Here is a 24,140-nt window from a genome sequence, read left to right as displayed (position 1 = left end):
AGAGAGAGAGAGAGAAAACGCAAATAAAATTGTAGCCGCAGCTTTGAGTTATTAATTGAAGCCACAAAAAGTGTCAATTTCTTTGCTTTGTGCCGCTGTTAATGTTAAAAACTCATTACGCGACTTGATCTGTGCGAAACAAGGCGTTCGCTTCAATGTGTGTCCGTGTGGTCGTCCGTGTGTGTGTGTGTGAGAGTGTGGGTTGCCTTAATAACCACAAAACAGCTGCATATGCCGCAACAAACATAACAAACATACCAATACAATAGCACACACACACACACACTTGCATAGGCACATATGCGTATTGTAGGACACACACACACACATGCACACATAGTCATACACTTAAGCAGGCAGCACACTCGTAAATGAAAATCTTTGTGCAGAATTAATTAAGTAAACAATACGAAAATTGTGAAAATTGCTTTGAATGCGTCCCCAAGCGCGCAAACACCGAAGGAGAAAGAGAGAGAGAGAGAGACAGAGAAAGAGAAAGAGATAGAGAGACATCTAGACAGAGGCATAAACAAGTTATATCCACATACGGCACACACACACACACACACATATATACATACATAGTAGATAGAGCTGCCTTCCGCCACACATGTAAAGTTATTGTGCACAGCTGTTGTTGTTGCCATTACTCATTATTATTATCATTGTGCTTAATAGGCAAAAACGATGGGTGCTGTCGGCGCAACAGCCGGGCAGGCAGCCAGGCTGCTCAGCGTCGCGCACAATACTGAGTACTAAAAAGCAGCCAACGCTCATTGTGCATTAAAAATTACCCCATGCGAAATTACATCTGCCGTAATGATAGGACACTGCAAATGGAGAATAGACTCCACCAGACTCTACGCACATTTGCTCAGCCAGGAGCGAGACTTTACCCAACTATTTGGACCAACTAAAGCTGCTTCTTTCTCAAGCCATTGATGTGTTATCTAAGCTGAAAATAGCCGGATATCTGCCTGGTGACTGATAACAGAATGTTAGATTTGAAGGAAAGCTGCAATTTGAATGAAATACATGATGTTATAGGGGACACAAATCAGTTAAGGCGAAGAAAACGTCCATTCGCTACGAATATAGACATTATCCAAGAACCTGTCGCTATGGGCTATTCTTATTCAATTCCTTTGAACTCTCCTCCTTATTATCGATAACAAACATTGTATGCATAATTTGACTAGGGATTTCAGATTTGTTGTGTAGAATCAAGCAATGAATACAAGGATTATAAATTTTAAGTCGCTTTACAAGAGAATTTTTCAGCAAATAAGCTCGCATGATATAGCCCACACTGCTGCCCAAGAGGCGTTGCGGCGTCGACTGCGCAGCTGGCAGAGAGCATGCATTGAGTGCATGTATGTGTGTATGTGACTGTACATATGTATATTGTTGCTATGTATGCATAAAAGAAGTGTTCAGTCTCAACTAGAGTTTTCTTACTTGCCTAACCTAGTTTTTAGAAGCCTTAGGTTTAATATGTTCTCACTTGAATATTAAATATTAAAAGAATTCACTATTATTATATTGATTAAGTTCAGTGTATTAAGATAATCCATAGAAATGGAAATGGAAAATGTTCCTTATTGGTTCTTGGCACAACTCATTGAGATTGAAAATCGGGCGTTGAATGGGTGTCCTAGAACATGTATAGTTAGAGAATGAAGGATCCTGATCCGATGAGCTACATCAAAATATTAATTTTTGATCTAGCTCTGGCGTCCATGTGTCCAGCACTCCATCCGTCCGGCCATCCAACAGTCCATTTGTCTGACAGTCTATCCGCCCATTTGTTATAAAGTCCGTCCATTCGACTGTCTGTCTACTCGACAGCTCATCCGTCCGACAGTCCGTCCTACAGTCAGACTGTGCGTAAGAATTATGGATATCGATAACTATTAAAGGTGGAGCAGAATTAAATTTTACAAGAAATTTCTGTAAGAGACTGATAATTTTAATGATAAATATATATGTATTTATTAAGTCTCGTTTAATTAGGAACATATCGCATATGGAATCATAAGTGTAAATCATGAATATATTGTATATTGTTTTTATAAGCTAAAATCTTGAAACCAAGAAGAAAGAGATTGGGCCAGCCCTCAGGGTATCTCTTAGTCTGGTACTGTCCACTATTTTCAACTATTAAATTTGAAATAGATCACATTCTAGATTCTCACGGCCCAACAGGTAAGACTGCTCCACGTGAACACATTGAACTAGTCATAAAATGCCCCAAGCCCAGTTTTCAGTACTGTTCTGGAAATGGGCAGATAAACAAAAATGTGTCTGAAAAAACATTCAATTTGATATTTTGTCTTGTGAGCCGAGTCGAAAACGGGTTTACAAGTGGATAAAAGCAGAAGCTTCAGATAGAAGTTTGATAATTGTAATAGAATGAAGAAAGGAGATAAACGCGAGTTGGTATTCGGTTGGAATTCTTAATCATCTTGTTGAGTTGTCATCATTAGCATGTCGTGTGCTTTGTGCGCGCTTTCGTTGTCTATCGAGCTAGAAAGCTCCGCAGTCTGAGGGACTAAAGACGACAGAAAGAGATAGAGAGAGAGAGAGAGAGAGATAGAGAGAGAGAGATAGACAGAGAGAAACTGAGGGAGAGCGTGAAACTATTATGATTTGATCTAAAATTAGAGTCTAAATGTCTTTCAGTTGCGTCGACTGTCGCTACTCTTACTCGAGCTCGTGACTAACCCAATAAAAAGAGTTTGTAAAATCATAGTTAATCAAGCTTTGTATGGACTATTTAGAGACGTGCGAGTGGACAGCTATGATAATTGTTAGCAATGACAATAAACAAAAGCTGGGGTCGATGACTAAATACCCTTCGTGGCATGAATCTGAATGAGCTTCTGCAGATTTATCTCCCTATTGATTTCATTATCGATTCTCAAAATATTGTTAGCTTGATATTTGCTTATTTTTTTCTCAGTGTATTCGAGCGAGGTAGAAAGGGCCCCAGTATTTAGCACTCAAGACTCTCCCAGCTTGTGATCTGTAAAGCGTGCTGAGTAGCATAAATGCAGCTCGATTGTCTCGGTGGCATCGATTTTACGATGGTGTTTACGATGGAACTTTGTTGTTTGTTATGTTTGCTCAGCTGACTGTGGGCGACGACTGGCGTCTGTTGATTGCCTTGTCTAGTAAAATCCAAACAGGTATCAGTTCGTCTGCACAGCCAGAGATGCTTTTGTGTCAAGATCAGTCAAGTTGCCCAAGTCACGAATACGGCCACAGCTCAGCCACAGAGGCAACGATAAAGAACACCGTTACAAGCTTTACTTTCACTTGTGCAAACACGGAGCGAGCTTGTGCCAAGAACAAGAGCTGGCGCTGCCAGCAGTTTTGAAGCTCATTTGGCGGCCATCTCTGCTAACGCGAGGGTCATCAGCGGGGCCCTAGACGTGGAGCCGACTGGAGCTGGAGCCTAAAGCAGCGCTTGGACGTCGCTCGCGAGCGTCTCTGGGCTCAGTAGTATGTCAGGGGGCAAGCCAAGCGGTCCAATTTACCGACTCCGATTCGCGTCTCGTGGAATCTAGTACGTGCTACCTATCTGAGCTCTCTCTTAGCTCTCGCGCCCTCTCGCTCACTCTCACTGGCTCTGTCTTTGTCTAACTCATTTGCCGGCTTCGCCCTTCCGCATAGCTGAAATTCTTTGTCGAGATTTGATTTATTAATTTAGCTTGTAATATTTTGCATTTCTTTCTCTCCTCTCTCTCTCCCTCTCCTACCCTCTCTCTGCCACAGCAGCTGGAGACGGCGGAAGCGACAAGAGAAGCAACACCTTAGTTACCATGATTCTGGCTGGCTGTGGGCCTGCCTGCTGCCGCTGCTGCTGCTGCTGCTGCTGGGCAACATCCGCGGCTCTGGCGCCCATCTGCACAAGTGGGATGTCTTGAAGAAGAGTTTTCGCTACATGCAGGAGACGATGCTGAGCAACAGCTTAGAGCGCGCTCATCTCAATTATGGCATTGTGTTCGAGTGCCGCACCATGTAAGTGCTGCCGTTTCGCGCTCCCCAAGATTCTCATCCCCGCTTCCCCCTCTCATGCCACCCACAGCTCCGACGCGAGCCTGGGCGACGAGGTGCACTTCCATCTGCAGCTCGGCGACCTGCGCGGATTCCGACGCCTGGATGCCAGAAAGAAGCTGGCGCTATTTCTGCACGGCTGGAACGATCAGGGCAGCAAGGACTGGGTGCAGGAGCTCCTGCTGAGTAAGCCAAACGAGAAACACTAATTTGCATGCAATTTCAAGAATTTTCTCAATTTCAATTTCAAGCATTCAGCAGCTCATGATATGCCAGACCTTGGCTCCAAATATTCAGTTGTTGTAGACTTGTTCTGGAAAGTTTCGGAAACTTTACTCGCTTAATCTTCGTCTGCAGCAGCCTCCTTATAAGCTGATTTTTAATCAGACTTTTCAGTTACTAGATCCTCACTTTCTCTTTGTCAATTGCTTGTCTTATCGAGAATCGGCTCGACTTTTAGTTCAACATCAGTTGTAGCTCGAGAGTTGATCGCCGTAGAATAGAAACATTATTTCAGTTTAGCCTAAACTTTTTATACTTTTTTATAAACTGGAAAATCGTATAATGCTACTTCTAATTTTTTTTCTCCATAAATTAATCACAAACTTCATATACAATTAGCAGTTACTCGGTGGCAAATTCTAGTAGACTTTTTGATAATGTAAAAGAGACTTTTGAGAGTGAGCAGTAATTTCCATATTGAGATATAAATGAAATGAATCGATTCGAAAGAAGTAATAAGAGACAGTACCTCTTGAGTCCTTTGTGTCTCCACATTTAGGCGAGGTTTGAATGGGACTACGTAGGGTCGTACTCGTAAAGTGGGGCCAGCATAGTTTTGTATTCAAGTATTTTGTTATCTGAAGATTTGGTGATGTTGGAAATTATTTTTGCGGTATATAAAATTGTGTCTACAGCTACTAGTGACGTGGAAAAAGAGAGAAACATTTTGTTTACAGCATTAGAGCTAGATCAGAAAACAGACTATGAATGCGTATTACACAGTCAGTAACGGCCGACTGCGATATTATTACTTGCTTGTCATTATCACTGTCAATTACTGTGATTGGGCGGTTTAAAGTTTCTTGTTGAAATTAAACCAAAAATTACAAGTAGAAGTCTCATAAGAAAAAAAAAAGAAAAAAACTCAAATCTAAAAGTTCGTTGAAACTTTATAATATATCAAACCCACAAGCTGAGCGGGCACTGCATATATGTATGTATATACATCCAGCATACTGAAGACGTGGCAGATTGTGCTTTCCTTAACATTTAAGATAGAGAATATGACCAAACCATTTATATGCAAATGTTTTCATTTGAAATCATTTGTTTCGTATATTCATATTCTTAATGTATAAAGTTTATATATAACTTCAGAGCTAAGCTGAGAGCACTTACGTTTGAATAGTTTTTGAGTGGTTTGCAGGGTTATTTAAGTTCTTGATCTTTTAGATCAAGCAACGATCAAGGAATCAAGGATCTGATTGAAACTCCCAGCATACGGAGAAAAATCGTAGGATCATGATACGTAACTGTTGTGGTATTCCGCTTAGTATTAGTCTTTATTCTTCTAAGCCTTGGTAATAAGGTATACCCAGATCCATGCATAAATTCATCCCTTAAGGCAAAACTGTCTATTATAAGATTCAGCATTGTTCGATGTAAAGTTACATGACAAGCCTTGTCGGGCGGTGTGGCACCTTAGGTGCCAAATCGCAACAGGATGGCAACACCAGTTCAAGCAGAAGATAGTTTGAGAAGAATATTGATATACTAAAGATGTACGCGCTTCTGATTAAAATAAGTTTACGTAATCCCAGGGCCTTAAAGTTGTGTGATTAAGTTAAACCATTGTGTTCTTAATACGGAGTTCTTTTCATTAATATTGCCAGCTCGCGTTGGTCTAGTCAGTAAGGGACAGCAGTCATCTGTCTCACTCTAACGCCTCTCTCTCTCTCTTTCTAGCATAGTCATTGAATGCATGGAAGGCAATCTTTGTAGATTTATATGCTCATGCCTGAACACTTTCTTGATAGTTTATAGATACATACTATGTATGGCATAGACATTCCCATACCTCCCGTAGCACCGTTTATATCTACATGCATATGTAGCTCTATTGTGAACAGTGTTTAATGCTCTTTCAACTCATTTCGACAGCTTGGACACTCTTCGACGAGGACTACAATGTGTGTGTCGTGGACTGGGGCAACCTGTCGCAGAACGACTACAAGAGCGCCTCGATGTCCATATTCGACGTTGGCCTGACGGTCGCCGGCATTATCATTGCCTTGGAGGAAATGCGGCCGCAGCACTTCCACCGACAGAACGTCACCTTGGCTGGCTACAGCCTGGGCGCCCATGCGGCTGGCTATGCGGGCGCCGTGCTGGGCGGGCAGGTGGAGCAGATCATTGGCCTGGACCCGGCTGGGCCGCTGTTCACGCTGCCCGCGGATGTGCATCCCAAGTACCGGCTGGACAAGACGGACGCCAAGTTCGTCCAGGTGCTGCACACCTCGGGCGGCACGCTGGGCACGAGCCTGAAGTGCGGCCACGCCGACTTCTATCCGAATGGCGGGCGAGCGCCCCAGAGCAACTGCCTGATGTTCATGAATCTGCGGGACATGCAGAACACAAGTGAGTGAAGGGCGGGCTGTTGATCCCAGAGCTATGAGCTAATCCTGCGTTCCTCCGTAGATCCCATCGCCTGCAGCCACTCGGCGGCGGCGATTTTCTTCAGGCAGTCCATGGACCCGCAGTACCCCTTCATTGGCTACGAGTGCGAGAGCTATCGCGCCTATCGCGCTGGCTACTGCGACAACAATCGGCGAGCCATATTCGGCATCCACTCGCAGCGCTGGATACAGGGCAGCTTCTATTTCGACACCAGCTCGAGCCACCCCTACGTGCAGCGGCAGCGGCCGCAGCGCCGCTGGAATTGGATTTGGGACAGGCCTCGCAATCGCAATCGGAATCGCATTAGCGCCAGGCACTTAGCTGAAGACGAAGCAATCACACTAACAGCAACAGCGCCGCCAACTGCCGCCGCCCCTCTGGGCCACAGTCCGCAGTGGACGCGCAGGTGGCGAAGGCGCAGCCGTGAGCGCCATCGCTGCCCGTCCAGATGAGCCCACAGAAGGAGAGCGAGCGAGAGGAGCGTGGGAGAGTGGGAGAGGGAGTTGAGCGGAACTAGTTCCTAGTGTTGTTGCTGTTATATGCAAGAGAACCATTCGATATGCATGTCCGATAAGAGGAGAGAACCAGAGAAAGAAGAAGCAGAAGCAGGAGAAGAAGAAGAAGGTGAAGAGTAACGCCCATATGTGCCGCGTGTGCTCCACATACGAGAGTCGAGAGTCGAGAGTCGAAAGTCGCGCATTGTTCTTGGCAGCAAATGAATAGAATAGCAACAACAATCTGTTGGCGTTAAGTTGATTATTGTCGAATAAAGAATGCAAAATGAACAGCAAGGCAAAAACAAGCACTCACGCTAGTACATGCTAGAGGCTGTCTAACGTGTTGGCTAAAATAGCCGCTCATAATTAAGAGGGGTCGGGCTGGCTGTCTCTCCGCCTGACATCTACATACTGATGTAGGTGCACATGAACATAAAATAATTTAACACTTAACGTGGACAAGGTTCTGGACCCCCGGCCAGGACCAGACCCAACCATACCCACGCAGACCCAACCAGACCCGAACAGACCTGGCTGGCTGGCTGGCTGGCTGTAGAAATGCAACTCACATAACTCATGCGAAGTCGACGGCCGCGCTGGCGACGACGGCGCCATAAATTTCAAAACAGGAAGCACCGAGCAAAAACAACTCGCAACTCAAGTGGAATGTAACGGAGCAACAACAACAGCAGCAGGGGGAGAGGCAGCAGCAGGAGCAGCAGCAGGAGCAGGAGCTGGGGCAAGAAAACGAACAACAAGCTAAATAAAAGCAGAGCTGGTCTCATGTAGACGGCAAATATTAACTACCTCTTAGCCGAGGCGTGCCCAATGCGAAAGGCCAGCTGACGTAAAGTTGTAGAAAATTATGTTTTACAATGCGAAAATTGAATTTCAGTTTATTGTTTTCGCTTTTCATTTTGTTTTACGATTAACTGTAAAGTGCAGCCGCCAGTGTACGTTGCGTATACGCTGTGTGTGCTGCCAGCCAGGGCCGAACTTTGTTGCACGTCAATGACTTCCTGCCAGTCCCTGTATACGACTCCATATACCAACACACACACACGAACACACACACACACATATATATATATCATTCTGTGCTCGCTCTGTGGGCCGTTGTTTTCACTCGGACAACCTGCTGTAGGTAGCATGTAGTAACAACATTCAATACCTGCCAAATTAATTAGAAATTTTAAAAGTTAGCAGCGTATAAAAATTGAATTCGGAAACAGAACGAACAGCCACGGGCAGACCCAGCCGGGCTAAATGGCAAAAAAGGTATCGAAAAGGTATCGACTACCCTCTGGCTCTATAATAGAGAGATCAGTTATCGATAGGCGTGGGCTCAAATCAAGCATGCTGAGCCTAGCAAGCGCTGACTGTTATGAATCTCTTTTAGGAGTTCCCTAAACACTTGTCCCATTTTCCGACAGCCGCTTTAAACTAGGCTAAAGTAATTTGGAGCAGATGGAATCTTTGTTTTAAAAGATGACGAAGCCAACTGGATGCTAAGGTCCGACTTATTGAAAGAATTTGACTATACATATCTATATTACTGTATGCAAGTATGAAGCATTGCAGCTAGGGACACGAAAAAAGTATCGATATTTTCGGTATCGGATACACTGGGGCGATGATACCGATACTTTTTACTCGATGTTTTGGTTTCGATATTTTTACTTATCGGGTATCTCTAGAGCCATATCGAGTAAAGAAAAATACGCGGGATCAAGTCAAGCTCGCCAGCCAATTTGCGCAAAATTTGAGACTGAGTTTGAGTTGAATCATTAAAAAAGGTTAAAACAGTGAATTATTATCGAAGTCAATTTGATTTATAGTTAAAGTAAGTAATAAAGCAATTACTCTATGCAGTTTATTGAAATATATTTCTTTAAAAGAATGCCACCAAGCCACAGCAGTGTTTGGCAGTATTTCACCAGAATACGCAACGACGAGGTGAAGTGCAAAATTTGCTTCAAAACTCTTAAATCATCAGGAAACACCTCAAACATGAGAGTGATACTTCCATAGATTCAGCAAACAATCTTTGGAGTGATTATAAGAAGTGGACGCATGCAGGGAAGCAGACCAAAAAAACAAGATCTACAATAAACGATGACGAAGTAGGTCGCTACCTATCTACCCATGTTTTACCACTTTCCATCGACCCTTTAAAACAATGGGCTGATATGAAAGTAGTTTATCCCAAACTATACAACTTAGCTCAAAAATATTTGGGAATTTCCGCGACGTCCGTGCCCTCTGAGCGCCTTTTCTCCAAAGCTGGAAGTACCATAACCAAAACTCGCAGCCGATTGTCACCCAAAAGGCTTGACAAACTTCTTTTTTTAGGCGATTGTGCAGAGGAGGAATGGAATATATAACTTAAAATAACTTCATTGTACTATCTAATATTGAAAATTTACTTGTAACTTTTTATTTAAAAAAAAAACATGAAAGATATCCTAGATTTAATAAACATTTCATCCGATACCTTGCAACATCGATGCTTTTGATTTGATATTTTTATAAGTACGATGCTTTTCTTTTGATGCTTCTTATGAGTACATGATCGATACTTTGCATTCGATATCGTGTCCCTAATTGCAGCAGATCCAACATTTGCATAGTTTCATCTAAAATGAAGGCGCGCTTGGCTTTCGTGTCAACAAAGTTTCATAAATAGAGTATAAGACTCATTTATGGCACAACTCCACGTTACTTGTGCGACTTAATGTACTACACGACATCGGATATAACAGCTATAATCGGAATCCACAGCAATAATTACTGCAAGCTTATATGGGTCCACTTGGCTAGATCTTAAGAGCATGCCAACTGTCTTGGCTTTTCTTTTCCCAATAGGATCTCATTTGACCGATGCTCAAGTTCTATGAATTTGTTCATAGCATATAAACTGAATAGTGTTCTTTCTGTCGAAAAGGCCCCTTACTCCTAGGTACCACATATTATCAGACATCATTGACACAATCTGAGAATTCACTTCCTGTTGAACTGAATATCCTGGTTTTGAATAGAGTTCCTGTAATAGATCACACATCCGTAAAACCTACCCATTATTAATTCACCTGGCACTTCGACGAAGTAAAACACTTCCAGCTATATATCAATTCAGTCTTCAGCTGATCTCGACTTCCTCATTGCCGATGGGTCCCCCAAGCCTAGGACTCTATCCTCTATTCCATTCGCTTGGAACTTCTTAAAGTTTCAGCTTACGCTGAAGACGACATTAGGGACTGGTCAAGTAGTTCCATCCAAAGTTGAAGTTCGCAATAAGCTGGGCTTTGGCTGTGCTTTACTGCAACTCAATTGCGTCCTCCTGCTGCTTTAAAGGCCTCTCAGCTACGGCTACGAAGAGCCTGCTTGTTTGTTTGTCTGATTGTATAAAAGGATATTGTTATCTTTGTTATTGCAGCTGCGTGTGGCAATCGTCTGACGGACTGGGCCAGGGAAATGCAAAATTTTGCATTGTATTCGATTATTGCAAAGTGAATCTCCTTGAAATATATAGACAAATGCATACATATATGTATATCGCTGGGACGATTAGAAATCAAAGTGTTCTTTCTGGTCTATGGACAGCTACAGGATGAGCATATGCCAGGGTATTCGGCTTACAGCATACCCACAAACAGTTGGTTTTCCTTGAATTTACATTTTGTTTGCCTGTGTGTTGCTCTATGCAAATAAAAGAAATCAATTTATAAAATTGAATACAATAAAGCTGTTTCATGATACCCGCTTTGTTTTTCACAACAACAATTAATATGCGCTGCCAAAATAAATACTGTAAACGTATATATATATATTTTGTTTTTTCTTTATATGACAAGAGTGATTTTCCTTTTATTGCAGTCTTTAATATTTTTCATAAATAATTCAATCAATCGCGGCCATTGCCATCGTTTTCACACATTGCAAATCGCATTGTTCTCTTGAAATGATAAATCGTTTTCTTTTTCTCATTAATATACAGATAAATATCCAAAGTACTCCACTTCACTCTATTACAGATTTTCCGTATATACACTATGAACTGAGTATTTATGTTACATGTACGCCTGATTGACAGGGTCACTTACATGGCCTGTAGACCGAGGAGTGGCGTCCTTATTATTCAGCGCATTCCAGTGGATCCATGTGGATGCCTTGTGCTCGAGTTGCCAGCCCGACGAACGAAAGTTTTCATTGTGTGGCTCGGCAGGCGGCGGCTCTACCCTGTAATTCGCATTGGCTGCAGACTTCAATTTCAACTTGAGGGCGTTCCAAATAGGCGTGACAGTTACTAAAGCCCCGACTGAGACTGAGGCAGAGAGCCTGAAGCTGAAGCTAAAACTGAAGCTGATGCTGATGTTGATGTTGTGCCTGTGACTGTGACTGTGACTGAAGCTGAGGCTGATGATGTGCCCGTAGCTGAAGGAGGGCAGGACTTTCACTCAATAGCAACGAGTTGTTAGGAAAACTATTTTACCGCTCAATTGATTTTGCAATTTATTTGCGCGCATTATGCAAACGCACACAGACATAAACAGAGGAGCACACACGGGTAACGGGTAATGGGTAAGGGGTAAGGGGTACGGGTATTGGGTATCTCAGTGTGTACGAGACAGCAGCAGCAGCAGCAGCAGCTCACGTGTCCTCAGCCCAAAGCGAGTTTTTGCCAGTGGCGGGCGCACTTTCAATTCTATTTACTCCCAATAATCATCATCAATGTCAGTGGCGCTTGCACTGAAGCTGCTAGCAGCAGCAACAACAACAGCAGCAACATCAGTAATATCAATGGCAACAATAGCAACAAGAGACACAACAGTCATGAGCACTTCACAAAAGTAAGAACGCTAACAGGACTATTGACGGTGTTGCGGTCGGGTATTCCTGACCGAGCAACAGTCGGCCTTGGTATGGTTGACTGATGTAGGGTGCATTCTGAATTAACTTAACGTGTCAACTTCTTTAAGAACTACTGCATGCCTGATTATTTGCTATTATTAAAAATAGACAAGTTTTTGGAAGCAGCCTAGCTATTTCGGAAACTCTTGAGCCGCTCATTTACCAAGGCAAATACATTTCAAGTAAGAAGGCTTTAGTCCTGCTAACAAAATCAATTTTTCGATTATTCTCGATAAAAATGCTATCGAATGAGCTATTGAAAAAATATGATAAACTTGGTATACTCGAGTGCAGGGACGGACGAACGGACAGGGCTTTTTTCGATTCAGCTCATCGCCATCAAGAGTATATATAGTTTCTACACACTTTTCACAAAACCATTATTCTCTGATTTCTCATTTACAATGGGTTCAGGGTAAAAAAGACAAAAAAAAGAGAAAACAAATGTACTTACTTTCACTTTTTAGCCGTTATGTTGAAATATATTAATTCAGGATAGTCTGGTATGTATCATAAAGAATCACAATAGATAAGACCATAATAGTGTATAGTGTACTAATTATTACTTTCATTTATATATTTATTGGGAAATAAATTAACTGAGCAGTCTGAGTTTGTGAGAGGATATTATTATGATATGGTATTTGCAATTGACTTGAGGAATAGTATGGGGACTTATACATAGGTCAAGATCCGCTCAAGAAGGCCTGGAGCTTAAAGTAAGGATAACATAAGGAAAGTATCAATTTAAAGCTTTCATATATTCATTCATCCAACTCCCGAACATGATGAGTTGAAATGCATAGAGAATGCTAAATCATGGATGTCTCAATTTAGGCTTATTGATGTCTCAAGAACCCATATCTCTATTGGTAAGAGCTTGAGACAACAGTACCATAACTCCGGCCCTGAATCGAAGTTATTCATGAATGCCTTTTCCATAGGTCGAGGAGACTTGAGGATAGAAAGTGGACATAAAGTGCGCAGCTTATGGGTATGCGTATGTGTATGTGTCTCTCTCCCTCTCTCTCTCTCGCTCAGTGTGTGTATGTGTAATAACAGGTTCTGTTTACGATGCAAAGATCCCATACGCCATTTGACGTAGGCACCCTCGGCATTACGGCACGGCGCACCTGTCCAACGTCCCAACGTGATCCTGGCAAAGTTAAGTGTTTCTTTAGCTTAATAACGGAAATATTTTAGTTGCTGGTTGCTGGTTGCTGCTTGCTGCTTGCTGCTTGGACGATACACGCTTACACAAAAACACATTTAAATGCTTCCGGCGATGTGTTAAAGCTGTACAAGGACGTTCCTTTGGCTGCTGCCCGCCTGTGCGCTCTGGCGCTCTTTCGCTGGCCGTCTCTGGAAAAAAGGCCCTCCACTGCCTGTAAATAACTCGCAGCTGGTGTCGGCGTCATGGTCGTCGCTGGCTCTGGAACGCCCTCCGTGCCGGCGCTCGAGAAGACGGCCAAGCTGCAGAGTCGACGTGCGACTAGCGAATTGCGACTTGCAACGTCCGAAGTCCAACGTCCCCAGTCCAACGTCCCCAGTCCGACGTCCGATGTCCGACGTCCGATGTCCGACGTGCGATGTGCGATGTGCGACGTGCAGCCGAAGGCAACGTTTTCTTTTGATTACACGCCGTGGGGTCTGGCCATTGTTCGGCCACCCGCTCGCGGCCCCCTCCAAGCCAGGCCAAGCCAAGCCAGGCCAGGCCAAGTCTTGCCCACAATGTAGGTGTAAATGCAAGTGAGCATGAAAGATGAAATATTAACGCGTCGCCTTCCAAGTCCCTGGACAGTGTTCGGCGACCAGCGCCCTGCGTCCTGCGTCCTGCACTCAATTTCAAAATGCAATTTCTACTAAGAGCGCACATCCGCCAATCGAGCGCCCAGCAACGAGCTGAACAAGTCAGCAAGCCAGTCCCCAGTGCGGCCCCACACAACAAAAGAGCTGAACACAGATGAAAGTGCTCCGGCCGGCGAATACACTGTCTAAACATGCTTTGCATAGTTTCAAATGTCGAACAGCTGCAAAAAAAAGATTGAGCCGAAGCTCTCTCTATCTCCTTACATCTGGGTATACTAAACGTTGCCATTGGAACTCTGTCATTAAGCTCCTTTGCCAATCAATCAGAATCATTATCACATTTTTGGTTTCTTGAAGCAAGTCCGATTGAGAAATCCGATTGATGGTCACGGCCAGACTCCAACTTCGTATACTTTCAAGAATGTCATATTCTGTTCACCTTCTGTGAGTCCTCTGAAAATCATAACGACCCTGAACGAATAATCTCTCTAACCACCTCTCAGCAGTACTCGAAATACATTTCTCTCTTTTTCTATCTCTCTCTCTCATTCAATCGAATAGTAATTATCGAAAAACCCCTTCCAAACCAGCTCTTCGTCTTGCACTAAAACTGCACTTGGGCCGCTTAGCCCCTCATTTCTAACCGAACCAGACTTCTTTCCTTAGTTTCAAAGGCTTACGTCAACAAGCCCCACACTATCGAAGCACTCCAGGAATATATGAAAGGAGTACGATGGCTTGTCACCCAAAGTTTTTCAAGAGGATACAAGTTTTTCATTAAGAATAAGATCGAGTGACATTACTCTTGTGAAATACTCATAATCCTAAATATTCAGTTAGGTTCAACCGACCTCATCACGACAGAGGCTAAATTATGCATAGAAATTTTAGAACTGAAGCAGTGCTATAAATATGTTCTATATGAAGACAGAATCCGGGTCTAAGCTGGAGTAAAGGTATCAATAGTTACATGAACAATTCTAAGCCAAGTTTCAAATAGGGGAATCCCTCTACGGTAGACCGGCTTCACTTCTGGCTTCACTCAGTCCACCCAGAGTCGATTTCAAGCGAGAGACAAAGGCGATTGTAGAGCAACTGTGGGACAACTGAACCCATTCCTGCTTCTTTCATAGCCGACACGATACAAATTGATGTAGTCGGAGGCAGCTGAGCCAGCAACAAGTTGAAATTCACAGCGAGCTTAAGGCCAACCACAAATGCCAGAATGTCAACGACACATGCAAAAATGTTCGACAAACCTGGCCAACATGTTGCACGAGTCGCTCGATTAGGCAGCAGGCAGCAGGCAGCTGGCAGCGGCGACTGCCTAATGCACACAAATGCTGCCCTTCTCCTGTTCACATTCTCCTCTGATGACGCCGGCTGCAATCGCTTTGACCAATGCAAGTCACTAGTGCGTATGTGTGTGTGTGTGAGGGGGAGAGAGGGTTGTGCTGTTTCTTGGTAGACCACAAAATATGTTCATTTAATAGATCTGTCATTAAAATAATGAAAGCAAAGTGAGAGAGAGAAAGAGAGAGAGGGAGAGATAGGAAGAGAAATAAATACGAAGAAAAGTCTAGGTCAAATATTAATTCACCTCAAGTTTGCCAGCCAATGATGAGCAACAAATTAAATGTTGCTTAACATTAATATTTATATTTATTAAAATTAATAAATGAATTTTTAAAGGAAATACGAGTTCCTGCATAACGAATTTGTTTGGTTTTTGATTGACTTACTTTATCTTGGCATGTCCCTCACTCATACATATAAGTCAAAATAAAATCCTTCTGTTCATCTACAATCTCCTCTGACATAACTCTAACTAGATTATTGCATCTCACGTAAAATTTCTTAAACAACTTTTAGGATGATTCCTCATTTAATATAATCTTACAGAATTATATCATGGAAATTACCATAATGTATACGTTTCTGTATTAATATCTACATTTAATAATATATAAAAAAAAAAATTAAATTAAATTCAATAAGTAATGGAAATACGAATCAAGCCAAAAGATAGCGAATATCGAATTTCTGTTAGTGTTTGGCATGTCTCTCATTTATGCCAAGAATTTGTAGTAATAATTCTTGATTGGCTCATTTTACAACCGAAAGTTATCAGAAAGTTTCAGATGTGAAGCCGTGAATCAAAACATTTCTCCATGCCCCCTAACTACCCACGAAACTACGTGTTGTTGCCACAGGTGTGAAATATCTTTGCGTCATAAGGCCATTGGCCGCGCTCAAAGCAAAACGCATTCGATATCCACATTTATCAGCATAGCTCTCTAAATTACACTACGACGTCTATTCCAATTGGAATTACATAAATTGAAGTAATTCGCTTCTATCTGACTCTGCCTCAACTAAATATCTATAGCAATAGAGTTTGAAAATGTTTTCCTACATATTTTGCAAAATCGATATTTATCGATTTATGAAATTGTGGATGAGACTATAAGTGACAGCGATATTTTCGGCTTACTGAGCTGATACTGTTCCACTATGAACCGTTATTTGATTTTATTCCAATAGAGATTGCTTCCAATTATAACTGAGCTCAACTAGTGCTATTTAAGCTATATATATTTGATCTCATTCATATATTTTACTAGACTAGAATTAATATATATAAGAAACTATTGCCCATTTGCTACAGATTCCATTAAAAAGGGAAATGATTTCATTTGATATAAGGAAGTGACTTTATTCTTTAAGAAAGTCTTATATAAATTACAGGGTATTTCACTATCGAGAACAAATTGTAGCAGCCGTCTTAGAAATGGCTTAAAAATTGCTTTTCAGGCGAAAAAAAGATGGTGAAGTTGAAGATAAAACACCAGAGATATGAAACCAATTGAACGAAATTTTTGTGACACCTCCAAATGCATAGAGAGGAGAGAGAGAGGGAGAGAGAGAGGGGAGAGAAAGAGTGAATGTGGGGGCAGGGGGGGGGGGGCGTAGATTCTCTCTATCTTACGTTGCATATTTCGCTTAACTTGCGAGAGACTTTTTCGCTTTGCCTTTGGCAATTTCTTACTGCTGTCGCTGCACACAATTTATATGCATGGTTTGGCGTTGATGCCACGCCTCCTGCTGCTGCTGCCGGTACCTCTGCCAGTGCTGCTGCTGCTGCTGCTGCGGCTGCTGCTGCCACTGGCTGCCCTTCAGTGTGCTCTGGATTTTTAATGACACTGAAATATTGTGTTGCAACTTTTGCTTTATTATCGAGCCCACAGCTACTGGCCGCTCAGGTGCCCCGAGCACCTGGCCCCGTGGCACATCTTATGCCGGAGCTTCTGCTTGTGCTTCTGTTCCTGCTCCTCTTTCTTCGTCCTTCTTCTCGTCCTCCTGTTGGCTCTGCATTTGTTGTTGGCGTTTTTGTCTCACTTGGATGCTGCGATGATTGCAGAGTGCTCGCCTGCGCTCTACTTGAAGCGATTAAGTTTCCGGCCAAAACAAAGAGCCGTTGCGCAGCATTCAATTTCAAGCGTATACAATTTAGTTAATAACTTTTAAGCAAAGCGCATCATAAACTCTTCTCGCTGGCAGCGCTTTGTTTTAACAAATGGGCGGCAATAAACTAAACGCAGCAGATTACGACTGCTGCGACTGGGACGAGCTATCCTTCGCTCACTCCAACTCGTCCTCGAGCTCTTTCTAACTCGCCTCTGTGGGCGAGGCTCAACGTGTTGCTGCCACTGCCACATGTGTCTGTGTGTCCGTATGGGTGTGTGTCCGATGTGGACCATGGGCTCGTGCCGTGGCAGTTGATATGCTTTTGCCGGCGCTAAGATGCTTTTAACCAGGCGCCGAGCGGCAGCAGTGACAACAAAATGCTGCAACAACTTAAGCTTAGCAATGACAGAAGCCCCACATACATATATATATATATATATATATATATATATATATATATATATACATACTGACACAAACACACACACACATACACTTATGAGTATGTATATACAAGCGGAGACAATGCGCAAAATTGTAAGACACTTAAATTGGCTGAAAAGACTCGCCAGCAGGCAACGAGTGCGTTGATGTTAATGCGGCTGCCCATAAAAGTGAGCAACAAACTTCATTGTTTATATCCAGCCTGATGGCAGCGTATATGTCTATCTATACATATATGTATATACACTTGGATAAATATGTATATACATACATATATATGTAGACTTTTCCCTTTCACTCTAAGCAGATATTATATAGAATTGCAGAAGCAAAAATACTGCTGAAAAAAACTCTTCGTTAAAACTGAAACATTTTGGATTTGATTGTAAAACATATAAATAAAAAAAAAAAAAAGTCATTCAGAAATCGAATTGAGCTTTACTTAAACTGTTTTAGTTTTAAACATATATTTTCGATATTCTTATTTTTCGATTTCGGTAAATATTTCATATTCAATTAAGTAACTCCCTTCTATATATGTACGTATTTCAAAATGTTTAAAAAATATAATACATATTCGTTGTTATTATAATGTGTTGTTTCGCTTGATTTAAAATACCGTAAGTCCATAAAAGTAAATCTCTACGTTCTGTATCCATAGCTCTATATAGAAGCTATAAGCTGCGCACTCCTAATGGCATGAGGACAGCCACCTGCTGCCTGTTAGGTGCGTTGGCTTGCACAAGCAATTATACGCCGTAAACCCATTGTCTAGGTATAAATATAGAGGTTAATAGAGATACAATATATGTACATCACTTGGGTGCGGCCATCGGGCTAATCCCCGGCACTGCGAAGGCGCCTTAAGCCCCGTAATTACGAGCGTTTGTATACGCTGCATGTCCTGGCGGCAGTTGTACCTGAATAGCGGGCATGTCGTAGTCAGTGGACACTTCGATTGGAATTGGGATTACCCAATACATATTAGTATAGCTGAAAGAAGCTATAGATCCATGGGAAGATTTTTAAGTGAACGTCTGCACATGGGCGGTGTGAGAAGAAATCCTTCCTGATCATGGGCAAGGGTACTCTAGAGTACTTTCTGGTTTTTGATATCTGTGTGATAGAGAATCTCAATCTCTGAGACCCTCTATCTCAATCTCTCACTCATCATTATCAGTTCTCCAACCTGTTTTTAATCTACTGTTCTCTCTCTCACTCGCTCTCTCTTTCTCTCTCTCTCTCTCTCTCTCCCGCTCGCTATATTCGCAATATCTTTTTTCTCAATATCTCTCTCTATCTCTCTGTCTATATATTTTCTGTCTCTCTCCCTCTAAAAGTTCTCTGTTGTAGAACATTAAAAAATATTGTCTTCTGCATGCCATAAATACAATGATGTATCGAGCTGCATAGCTCTAGGTGCTGAGACAATTGTGATTCGAGACTGCTCTCTCGATGTTCAATGACCTGAGCCACTTTGAGCACCCAAATGGCCAGCACTAGTACTATATGAATGTAAAGCTCTAATTCCCAACTGGAATGTGCATAGACACGAGCAACATTTACCATAAATACACATGTGTATATCTTTATGATAGATAATCTATATATGCGTGTATTGTCGACCCATTGCTCATGCGAGTGGCAAAACTTCGAGTGGTTCAAGTCAATGTGTGTGCCTCTTTCTTTTTTTCTCTTTCTTTTTTAGTTTTTTTTTTTATTAGAAATTCGTTTTTATTTTATATATTTTTTACGAGGTCTAACGGAAAGAATTTCCTAAGCGTGAAATTAAATTTGACTAGCGCCCGCGTCGATATCATTTTCATAGTTTTCTTTTTTTTTTTTTTTTTTTTTGATTTTCGGGGAGGCTTTCATAAAAAAAAAAATGAAACAAAAAAGGGCTAGCCATACAATAGAGCAAAAGTCCTAGCTCTTCCAACTATTTATTATCATTTTTTTTCTTTTCTGGTTTCTCTCTGCCACTCTCTTCTTTTCTGTGTGCCTCGGCTTCTTTTTTTGCCAATTCTATTATCTTTTATTTGGCTGCACGCAAAGCAAAGCGAAGCGTAACAAAAGTGATGTCCACTATGGATTTTTACTAGGCACTAAAATTATATTTTCATTGTTATCTATATGTACATGTGTGTGTGAGTGTGTGTGGATGGGTGTGCGTGTGGGTGAGTAAGTGGCCTATGTAAATAGAGCCGGCAGCATAGTCGAATAGTCGACGGAGAATTTCATAGTGGATGGAGTTGTTCAGGAGCGACCGCGGAACACACACATCGATGTCACCCACACGAACAGCTGCGGCGTACTGAAAGCACGAACCGAAGTTTTGAGTTGAGTTTGCAATTCGTGGCAACGTCGCTGTGGTGAGTTTCGACCAACGTCGGCAGGCGTGCGAGAGAGCTCTTGGAAGTGCCAAAGCAACAGTTGGTCGTTGGAAGCATTGGAATAATTGATGACTTGATGGGCAGATGGCTTAAGCCTGTCAAGCAGTTGACAGTTGTCCGCTATAATCTCTTGCTAGTGACCAGCAAATAAAAAAAAAAAAAAACAAATGAAATAAAATAAATAAATAAGATACATACATATATCAAAACAAAACAAAGTTTGTCTTTTGACCTTGATAGGAGAGCGCATAGCTGCCAAAATTTTTGCTTTGCCTAGGGTATTCAAAGAAACGCTCGAGTGCAAATTTTAGATTTTATTCGCAGCTAATTCCGTAAGCCGATAATATATTACTTTGGAGTATATTTTCACTCAAAAATAAATTTAGATTGAAAAGAAATAGTCAACAATAGACTTTAGATGAAAATTTATGTTAGGTATACCCTATAAAAGCAGTTATTAACATTCATATTTATAATTCGAGTGAAGGTAATTGTTCAAAAATGATGCATAAATACATATAGGGAATATTGTGGTCGGTCAATTGTAGCTATACCACTCGATGATTTCCATTCATAAAATATTTTCAGGTTTTTCGTTTCGCTTCACTTACTAGAGCGCCACAGGGTATACGACGGTACGGCACGCCCCGCCAAAGCAGTTTTGGACCATTTTTTTGTTGCCTTTCGTTTCGACGGGTTTTGTGGCACGCAAATGAATATACATGTATTTTTAATTCGCAAAGATATTGAAAACACGAAGCCGATAAAATATTTTTACAAATACCAAAAGCCGACATTTTGCCAACTGCATATTACGTTATGCATATTGCATTTGCGACGAGTGCACAGCGGAATGGAACGGAGCGGAGCGGAACGGAACGGAACGGAATGGTGCGGCGCGGAACGGGTCCACACGCAGCAAACTGTGCGGCTTTGCGCGGCTTAGTTGACGCGCAGCGAACAACAGATGGCGCTGCGCAGCGAGTTACAGTTAACCGAAGAGCAAATCACTTAAGCTTCATTGAAACGCATTACACACAAATCAAATATACATATGTACATGTTTGCATACATACATATGCAAATGCACAGTTTTTTATCCAGCCCTTAATCGCTTTTAGCAGGTGCGAGCACATACTACGCACCCCATGCGAATTGGCCAGGCTAACAAAGTCCGTTGGCATTTTTGCCCCCAAACGCCATAAAAGTTGATCAGAAATTGTCTCGCCTATTATTGGGGCCATGTAGCCAGCCGGCCTTTGCTGTTTAGGCCCAGTTGGTCGTCATCTCTGGTCCAGCTGACGGAACGTATTGTGGGCGGGGCAGCTGGACTGCGGCCCAAAAAAATTAAAAAGAATAATTAAATAAAATCAACCAAGAGTGCTCTGGTCGAGGCTGCTCGACTCGAAATAGCATACCCTGCCTACACACATCTTGAAAATAGCTAAAAGTTTCAGACAACATTTTCTAAGAGAATATCCCATCAATAAAAACTTAAAAGATATATTTTTCTAAACACACGAAAGTTAGAAGAAGTAAGTACAGCAAATGCCAAAAGCTTTGCCTTTTATCAATGTTTTGACACTTTGCTCGTAATCAATAAAATGTGTTAACAAATGAAATTCAAAGAAATGTAACTGACAAAAATTTGCAATATTTTACATTGAAGTAAAATAAATATAAAATAAAACAGAGACAAAGACTCTAGTCGAGACTGCTCGACTAGGAGATACCCTGAACCCTCCAAGCTGATATTCTTATCATTCTGCACTTCTTTTATGCACGCACACATACATTTACATGCATCCACCCTCACGCGCCTGCGCTCTGCTAACTGCGCAGTAAGCAGCGACTGCGCTTGGGCTGCGCTGCAGTGTGGACAATAGTATGAGAATTTACTTGGTGAATAACTTCTTTTGTAAACATACGATCTTAATGAAACTTTCTGGGCGTAATTATATGATCAAAATGTGTGTACATTCCAAAGCACAAGTCTCTAGTACTTGAAATACGTTTTTTACAAATTGGGGGGCGTGGTATCCAAAATCTGTTGATTACAAAATGTTTGTATTCTACATATATATATACACAGTAAATCTGAAGTCTCTACATCTAATAGTACTCCGATGAGGCTCAAAAAACAAAATCAATTTTTCGATTATTCTCGATAAAAAAGTTATCGGATGAGTTATCGAAAAAATAAAGCAAACTCGTACTGCGTATGGTATACACGAGTATGCACACAAAATTTCAGCTCTCTAGCTTTTATATCTTCTGAGATCTCGGCGTTCATACGGACGGACGGACAGACGGACAGGGCTATATCGACTCAGCTCATCGTGCTGATCAAGAATATATATACTTTGTGGGGTCTGCGATGATTCCTTCTGCCTGTTACATACTTTTACACAAAAACATTATACCCTGATTTCCCATTTTCAATGGGTTCAGGGTATAAAAATATAGCCATTACTACTCTCAGCCCAACTTAATTAAAACATCTTGTTGACCTTAGGCAGTGTGATATAAATACATACATATGTACATACGCAATATTGTTAGTTATACAGATATGTGTATGCAGTTATAGTTACACATATGCAGATTTTGAAATTGATCTGATTTTTACCTCATATGCATGAATATACATTAGTCAAATGGAAATATCTTCAAAATTGATTAATCAAACGAAAATCCATATCTATATCCATATCCATATCTAGAGATCTCTTATCTGAAAACATCTTTAAAAACAAACACACCATATTGGGCTTTTAAGAGGTAATGATATGTGCATATGTACATATGTATGTACATATATGCGGGCGAAACTTCATCCATACGTTAATAGATTTCATAGCTAAACTTTTCGTAACTTTATTCCAAGACTAGTTGACGGCATTATGCATACTGTAGTGAATAGTTATAGCTTGAAGTCATTTGAGCATTTGCGATCTTTACTTCACCCCATACTCATATACACATACATACTTACAACTACATATATGTATGTACATATGTACATACAAATGTCAACTGCATTAGTCAAGCATTCCAGCCGTGAGCTTTAAGCTCTCCATTGTTGTTCTTCGCCCGCTCTTCATTCATTCGCTTATGCTTGGCAGCCTATGCGTATGTACATGTACAGTTACATCACTCATGCACATGCAAGCACACACATACGTACATACGTGTATGTATGCATGTACTCTCGCTATTGCTCGCCGGCTGCTCTTATGCAAGAGCATAACTGAATAATAATAATAAACACAAAATAAAAGCGAAACCTGCTCTGGCGTTTACATAGTCGCTATATGTGTAGCTGGTGCCGCTTACACCGTTTACTACTTTACAAGAGTTGGACCAGAGGTGGGGTGGGGTGGTGTGTTGCTCCATGTGCTGAATGCGGTGCAGCGGCACTGCTGCGCAGTCGCCGCCGTTGCCGTTGCTCAGTCAGCTGCGCAGCCGTCGTAGATGCCGTTGCTGCACTTTGAATAGCCCGAAGACGACATCGTCCGCGCTCTTCGTCGCTCGCTGCTGCTGGCTTCGCACAGTGGTCTGATGCTGATTGAAGTGTGAACTATGGAGAGCATAAGCTTTAATATGTATAGCGATTTATAAAATGTGTTTCTAATGATATTATTTCTAAATAAGTATAATAAAGAAATAGTAAGCAAATGATAATATAACATATGCATATCTTTAAATAACAATTTCAATATGAAAATATACTCCTCCATTAACTCTATTATATAACATATATATTAAGTGTAACTCTCATAATTTCCCTTTATTTTCGAGTCTACATGTCTACATGTGTTGCTTGGCATGTGACAAGTGACGCGAAGGTGGCTCCACTGTGCGCAGTCCGGTTCGGACG

The 24,140-nt window shown here is 41.7% G+C and overlaps 1 protein-coding gene across 2 annotated transcripts; it reads left to right on the top strand.

Moving 5' to 3' along the window:
• Positions 1–3,232: 3,232 nt before the first annotated feature.
• Positions 3,233–8,201, top strand: LOC115565233 (lipase member H-B). Of its 2 annotated transcripts, none has more exons than XM_030390285.2 (5): positions 3,233–3,568; positions 3,778–4,023; positions 4,091–4,245; positions 6,223–6,699; positions 6,760–8,201. In XM_030390285.2, the coding sequence occupies exons 1-5, from the start codon at positions 3,507–3,509 to the stop codon at positions 7,188–7,190; spliced, it is 1,371 nt and encodes a 456-aa protein (XP_030246145.1). In that variant the 5' UTR covers positions 3,233–3,506; the 3' UTR covers positions 7,191–8,201. The 2 variants fall into 2 exon arrangements, with proteins under 2 accessions (XP_030246145.1, XP_030246146.1); XM_030390286.2 differs by having other exon boundaries at positions 3,235–3,568; positions 3,781–4,023; positions 6,760–8,200.
• The last annotated feature ends 15,939 nt before the right edge of the window (positions 8,202–24,140 follow it).

The sequence above is a fragment of the Drosophila navojoa genome, chromosome X (genome assembly GCF_054131105.1).
Source record: "Drosophila navojoa isolate 15081-1374.11 chromosome X, UAZ_NAV_1.0, whole genome shotgun sequence".
Classification (NCBI taxonomy): Eukaryota; Metazoa; Arthropoda; class Insecta; order Diptera; family Drosophilidae; genus Drosophila; species Drosophila navojoa.
This window is presented reverse-complemented; position numbering and strand designations above follow the sequence as displayed.

Coding starts and splice junctions, on each gene's coding strand:
- LOC115565233 (XM_030390285.2), top strand. CDS start 3,507: ATGTCAGGGGGCAAGCCAAGCGGTCCAATTTACCGACTCCGATTCGCG. Junction 3,569..3,777: donor TTCGCGTCTCGTGGAATCTA/GTACGTGCTACC, acceptor TCTCTGCCACAG/CAGCTGGAGACGGCGGAAGC. Junction 4,024..4,090: donor GTGTTCGAGTGCCGCACCAT/GTAAGTGCTGCC, acceptor TGCCACCCACAG/CTCCGACGCGAGCCTGGGCG.